A 6,000-nucleotide genomic window follows, 5' to 3' on the forward strand; every position below is an offset into this window, starting at 1 on the left:
GTTAGCCTCTTGAGCTAAGTAACGCGCCACTCATCAGCAAAATCTTTAAACAGGGGTTAGAAACGCTTCACAGCTGCAGGGACAGGAAGTAAATACCTTCCCCCAAACCTGGAGGAACCCCTATCAACTCTGACCACCGATCTTTCTCACAAAGTCAGCCTGACTCCCAGTGGAAGTTGAACCCAGCCGGAGACAATGGTCTTGCAAACTGGTCTGAGCCAAGGGTTCCTGAGCGTGTTTCCACCCCAGGCAAAAGGACAGCACTCGTGAGAATCTTACATTTTTCATTGTGAAACCACATGCCCTAGGGCACGGTCAGAGGTTCAAACCCAGCTGGTTAGCCTTTTCAAACATAATCTTACCACTCAAGTAAGGAAGCATTAGCTACACAAGCAGAGCAGAAAGTAGTTAGCTTTCACCAAAGACAAAAACCGATACCAAGACCCAAAAACTCACAACATCTAGGGGGACGAGTACTTTCTCCTCATAACAGACACTTAAATCGGATCTGAATCTCCTAGCCATCATGTGCTTGAAACTGAAGAGCGAAGAATTGAGGAAATGGAGCGAGCCCCCGTATTATAGCCAAGAAGGCGAGGCTTCCAAGGGCGGGCTTGGCATCCATTGGCAGGTTGGGCGTGATTTTAGTTTGCTTCAGGTGAATAGGATTGGTTATTGACTCATGTGATAGAAAAATTACATATTTACCTGATTTGTTCGATATTTAGCAATTATTTACTTCACAAACAGTGAGATATTTCTGTCCTGCTAATACTGAGTTTGTCTGTCCACTCTTGCTTCCTGCAGCTAGGCTGGGTGTCATAGACATGGTTTTTACTAAAGATAGCTTGAAGCTGACAATTGATTGATGTCTCGGTGATAAAGCCGCCAAATTCCATTCTTTCATTTGTGGGGCATGTGAGACATATGTCTCTGGTCTAACTGGGCCTACATTATATCGAGGAGATTGTGGTTGTAACTGGGATAGAGAGGAGTAGAACAAAGGCCTCAATGGTTCTTAGACCTCCTGGCATCTGGGAAATTAGGCCAGAGTCAGGGGTTTAGATAACGCCAGGTGCAGATAAAGACAGGATGAGACCAAAGTGGCTCATGGTGCCCGCCAATCTATAAGGGAAGGGTGGAGCCAGCCATGGTTGAAGCATTTTTAGGTTTGGTATATAAAGACATGGTATTCTCTGTATGATTAAAGCACTCGGTCCGACAGTCAAGACTGCTGGGCTGGCCTCCCGGGTGGCACAGTGGTTAAGGGCGCTGTACTGCAGTGCCAGCTGTGCCATCAGAGACTCTGGGTTTGCACCCAGGCTCTGTCGCAACCGGCCGCGACCGGGAGGTCATGTGGTGACGCACAATTGGCCTAGCGTCGTCCGGGTTAGGGAGGGCTTGGCCGGTAGGGATGTCCTTGTCTCATCGTGCACCAGCGACTCCTGTGGCGGGCCGGGTGCAGTGCGCGCTAACCAAGGTTGCCAGGTGCACGGTGTTTCCTCAGACACATTGGTGCAGCTGGCTTCCGGGTTGGATGCGTGCTGTGTTAAGAAGCAGTGCGGATTGGTTGGGTTGTGTATCGGAGGACGCATGACTTTCAACCTTCGTCTCTCCCGAGCCCGTACAGGAGTTGAAGCGATGAGACAAGATAGTAGCTACTAAAAACAATTGGATACCACGAAATTGGGAAGAAAAAGGGGTAAAATTCAACAAAAACAAAAACAACACACAAAAAAGACTGCTGGGCAGACGGCTTCATTACTGCAATAATTAATAGATATTAAATAAAGATGATTGTTAGAAGAAATGACCAAGTCTCTCTCAGTACTGAATTTCCACGACACTCCCCATAGCATGTTATATCGAATGACCAACTGAAAGGGAACATTATTTATGTTTCGTGGTCAGTCAATGTAGATACAGGATGATAGTCATGATCATGACCCACAGTAGGGACTTTGCACTTTCTCTCACCAGGACATCGGCAGGGCAGTGACTTCCACTGAATTGTATGCCGCTCTCCCCGGCGACCCGCATAAGGTTGAATGTTGGTTCCTTCTGCTGCAGCTGGGAGCCAGGGTGGTTCACCTGAAAGGTCTCAGTGCCGTGGGAAGGCTCCACCCCTGCCAGCTCCATCAGGTACTTCAGCTTTAGACTGCGTTCCCCCACCGAGCAGCGGCCAAGCTTCTTCAGGAACCGTTTCAGAGTGTTGCGGATTCTGTAGCGCGCAAGCCGGCTCAGTTGCTGGATTTCCTGCCGATGTGTCTCGGGAAGGCATGACTTGTAACTGAAAAAAAAATGGTAATTGACATATTGGGCACAGCCAAATAAGAAACCAAGAGACTCGTTGGCATAAAGAAATGTACTCATTTTCATACCCTCTTTTCAGTATTCATACCTGACATTCTTGCACACCTCCCTTACGCTCTGGTTGTGTTCCTTAGCCAGTCGCCATAGGTCGAGCACTGCCAGGCCAAGACACTCCTCCTGGACGCTCAAGGGAGGTGAGACCCCCGCCTGGCCAGCCACAAAGTCACTACGGGACTAAAGGGTCACAAAAAATTAAGAATATACACAGAACGCAGGAAATAGTAGAACACTTACAGTGCCTTCGGAAAGTATTCAGACCCCTTGACTTTTTACATTTTTTTTTAGGTTACAGCCTTATTCTAAAATGAATTCAACTGTTTGCTTTTTTCATCAATCAACACATTGACAAAGCAAAACAGGTTTTTGAATATTTTGCTAATTTAGAGTCATTGTCCTGTTGTAAGGTGAACCTTTGCCCCAGTCTGCGGTTCTGACCGATCTTGAGCAGGTTTTCATTAAGGAGCTCTCTGTACTTTGCTCCGTTCATCTTTGCTTCGATTCTGACTACTCTCCCAGTCTCTGCCGCTGAAAAACATCCCCACAGCATGATGCTGCCTTACAATAATTCACAGTAGGGATGGTGCTAGATTTCCTCCAGACGTGACGCTTAGCATTCTGACCAAAGAGTTTGTGATTGGTGGAGTGCTGCAGAGATGGTTGTCCTTTTGGTTCTTGGTCAACTCCCTGACCAAGTCCCTTCTGCCCCGATTGCTCAGTTTGGCCTGGCGACCAGCTTTAGGAAGAGTCTTGGTGGTTCCAAACTTCTGTCCATTTAAGAATGATGGAGGCCACTGTGTTCTTGGGGACCTTCAGTGCTGCAGAATATTTTTGGTACCCTTCCCCAGATCTGTGCCTCGATACAATCCTGTCTCGGAGCTCTAAGGACAATTCCTTTGACCTCGTGGCTTGGATTTTGCTCTGATATGCACTGTCAACTGTGGGACCTTATATATACAGATGTGTGCCTTTTCTAAATCATGTCCAAATAATTGAATCTACCACAGGTGGACTCCAATCAAGTTGTAGAAACATCTCAAGAATGATCAATGGAAACACGATGCACCTGAGCTCAATTTTGAGTCTCATAGCAAAGGGTCTGAATACTTATGCAAATAAGCTATTTCTGTTTTTATACGTTTGCAAAAAAGTCTAAAAACCTGTTTTTGCTTTGTCAGTATGGGGTATTGTGTGTAGATTATATTTTTATCCATTTTAGAATAAGGCTGTAACATATCAAAATGTGTAAAATACAAAATGTCTGAATACTTTCCGAAGGCCTCCTACGTATACATGCATGTGTTCTGCCCTTGTGGACATTCTAAAGCTAATCATTCAAAACAAATGGCCTTATGTAGTTTTGGAAAATCAGAATTGTGCGAAAATGTAATTTCACATTATTTATTGCCATATCAAAATAGTCTATATCTAAATATGAGTTTTGGCTTACTGCAAAGTTTGGAAGTGTTTTCTATGTACCTGTGCAAAGAGATAATCAATGACACAGTAGTCGAGCACTGCACTGATTCTGCCTCTTCTCAGACAGTAGCGGTATGATGTTTTTGACCCCTCTCCAAACCAGTTGGCAAAGAAAAACCTTTGTATCAACAGGGGCAATAAAAAAGTACAATTTTATTCATACATGAGTCATCCAGTTCACATTCACAGCTATTAAAATCCCTTTGTATGATAAAACAGTATGGTGGTGCTATGCTGGTGCACTACACATGGCTAAGACCAAATAAAGTGCAACATAACAGTTAATATTGGGCATAAAATGTATTTCTAGTCAAATGTTTATTTTTTACACAAAAATCCATCAAGTTTTTTCTCACCTGACTCTGTAGTGAATGCTAATGCTTTCATCAGTGCTGAAAACATGTGTTGGGGGGTAAAAGTTGGACAGATCATCAAACGCCAAAGCAAATAGGCTGTGGTACACTGGTAGGATTCCTAAGGAGAGAGAAAAGTTATTGTAAGAAATGTTTTTTTTGCAGGTTTGAACATTCTCAAGAAATATAAAGCGTAGAGACAGCAAGGTCCTGAATGAAGATATACAAGGCTCCAATAAATATTTTGTAATTCCACAACAAATGGGTATGCACACTATAAAGGTGGCGTAGTCAAGGAAATTTCCAAAATTCCTCCCTTAAAGGGGCAATCTGGGATTTAAATAACAACAAAGTGATCAACATACCACTTTTTTAGTAATCAGCTTAATGATGTTTATTTCACACCATATTACAATTATTCCTCAGACTGTTACAATATATGCTCTTCAACAGGGTTAAATAAAACAATTACAACCATATTCACATAAAAACACATATCTTACCACATTTTTTTGCTGCCAGGACACAGACCCTTTCAGCAGAGATTTGTCCAGAGGATATGTTGAACGTTGTTCCCGCCTTTGTGGCAGGGAGGAAGTAGAGATGGACTTGTAAACCAGAGCCAGAACCAGACATTTGGCTGCCCCCCCTCTCCCTGTCCATTAGAGGTGCTGTCTCCTCCTCAGTGAGATCCATTGGCAGAACCACTCCTGAAACACAAATTACCTGAGAAACTGCAAGTAAATTTAGGGAAGAGGAAGGATAGTGACGTCCTAGATTTTACAAGAAGTGGATGACGTCAACAAGCTCGCTACTGAAGCCACAAGGGAAAATGAAATGTGATTAAAAGCTAGGGGTTTCCTAAACAGAGGAACTAAACCATGGGAATCTACACAAGACATTTTGTGAATCTATTTCAACAAAACCAGGTTGAGGCTTTTTGATCAGAAAACTGAAAATATATGTTGAAAAATATATACATTAGTAAAAAACATACCGCATGGAGAGCAACACTCTCATTTAAACAAACTTAACATTCCAACACAGTTGTGAGTCTTAACATCCAAAAATTAGCATTTGAACTGGACTCAAGCACTTAATCACATAACCTCAATTACTTAATCAATGTTGTCTTGACACTACCTAGTGTCAGCTTGACAAAAATAAGCAGTAAAAGACATCAATTGAAGTTCAGTCTTCACCACTACATCCACACAGTATCCTATGTACGTACTCCATTACCTCAAAATATGATTGACAGCAAGGTGTCTTCTTTCTGATCAGGCATCCATGTCTTCGATGTCTCTTGTTGATGAGGCTTTTGCTTCTATGTTTCATGGTGGTGGGAGGAGGAAAGTAATACAGTTTCCTGTTTGAGACAGAGCAACATATTTCCTGACCAGAAAATGGATCTTGATTAGTATCTTCAACCTGTTTTAACCTCACCCTGTTCTAGTTTGCAGAAGAGACTTAACAATAAATGACATCTGTCAATACCATTTCCTCTGTGGGGAAAAGGAACTTAAGACTTGAAAGTGTGACAGTAATGTTATGAGAAATTATTTTAGCCTTTTTCACATGTAGCAGATATAGACAGAAAATGTGTAAACAGACTTGAACATGAGTTGGAATGTTATTCAACTGACTTGTTCAAGACAAAAAGAAAGCTCTTTGAAGCTGTACTGTGGTTTCCTCTTTCACTGACAAGCAGTGGGTTCTTGTAGTTTCCTGTCACGAACCAAACAAAAAAAGATACCCAAGTTATATGAATGTGAAAACCCTGTGTTGTTCAATGGGA

At 42.8% G+C, this 6,000-nt stretch overlaps 1 protein-coding gene across 3 annotated transcripts in view; it reads right to left on the reverse strand.

Annotated features, from left to right (window-relative positions):
• Window positions 1-5,775, reverse strand: part of jak3 (Janus kinase 3 (a protein tyrosine kinase, leukocyte)) — a 35,402-nt gene extending 29,627 nt beyond the window's left edge. For 2 of the 3 annotated variants that reach the window (XM_046303505.1, XM_046303502.1), the window contains exons 1-6: window positions 5,445-5,775; window positions 4,706-4,928; window positions 4,206-4,323; window positions 3,850-3,967; window positions 2,402-2,547; window positions 1,978-2,290 (exon numbers count right to left, since the gene is read on the reverse strand). In XM_046303505.1, the coding sequence (XP_046159461.1) occupies window positions 1,978-2,290; window positions 2,402-2,547; window positions 3,850-3,967; window positions 4,206-4,323; window positions 4,706-4,928; window positions 5,445-5,540 (1,014 nt within the window). In that variant the 5' untranslated portion in view covers window positions 5,541-5,775. The remainder of the gene's footprint in view (window positions 1-1,977; window positions 2,291-2,401; window positions 2,548-3,849; window positions 3,968-4,205; window positions 4,324-4,705; window positions 4,929-5,444) is intronic. The other variant, XM_046303504.1, reaches the window with a different exon arrangement.
• Window positions 5,776-6,000: the final 225 nt, after the last annotated feature.

The sequence above is a fragment of the Oncorhynchus gorbuscha genome, linkage group LG02 (genome assembly GCF_021184085.1).
Source record: "Oncorhynchus gorbuscha isolate QuinsamMale2020 ecotype Even-year linkage group LG02, OgorEven_v1.0, whole genome shotgun sequence".
Lineage (NCBI taxonomy): Eukaryota > Metazoa > Chordata > Actinopteri > Salmoniformes > Salmonidae > Oncorhynchus > Oncorhynchus gorbuscha.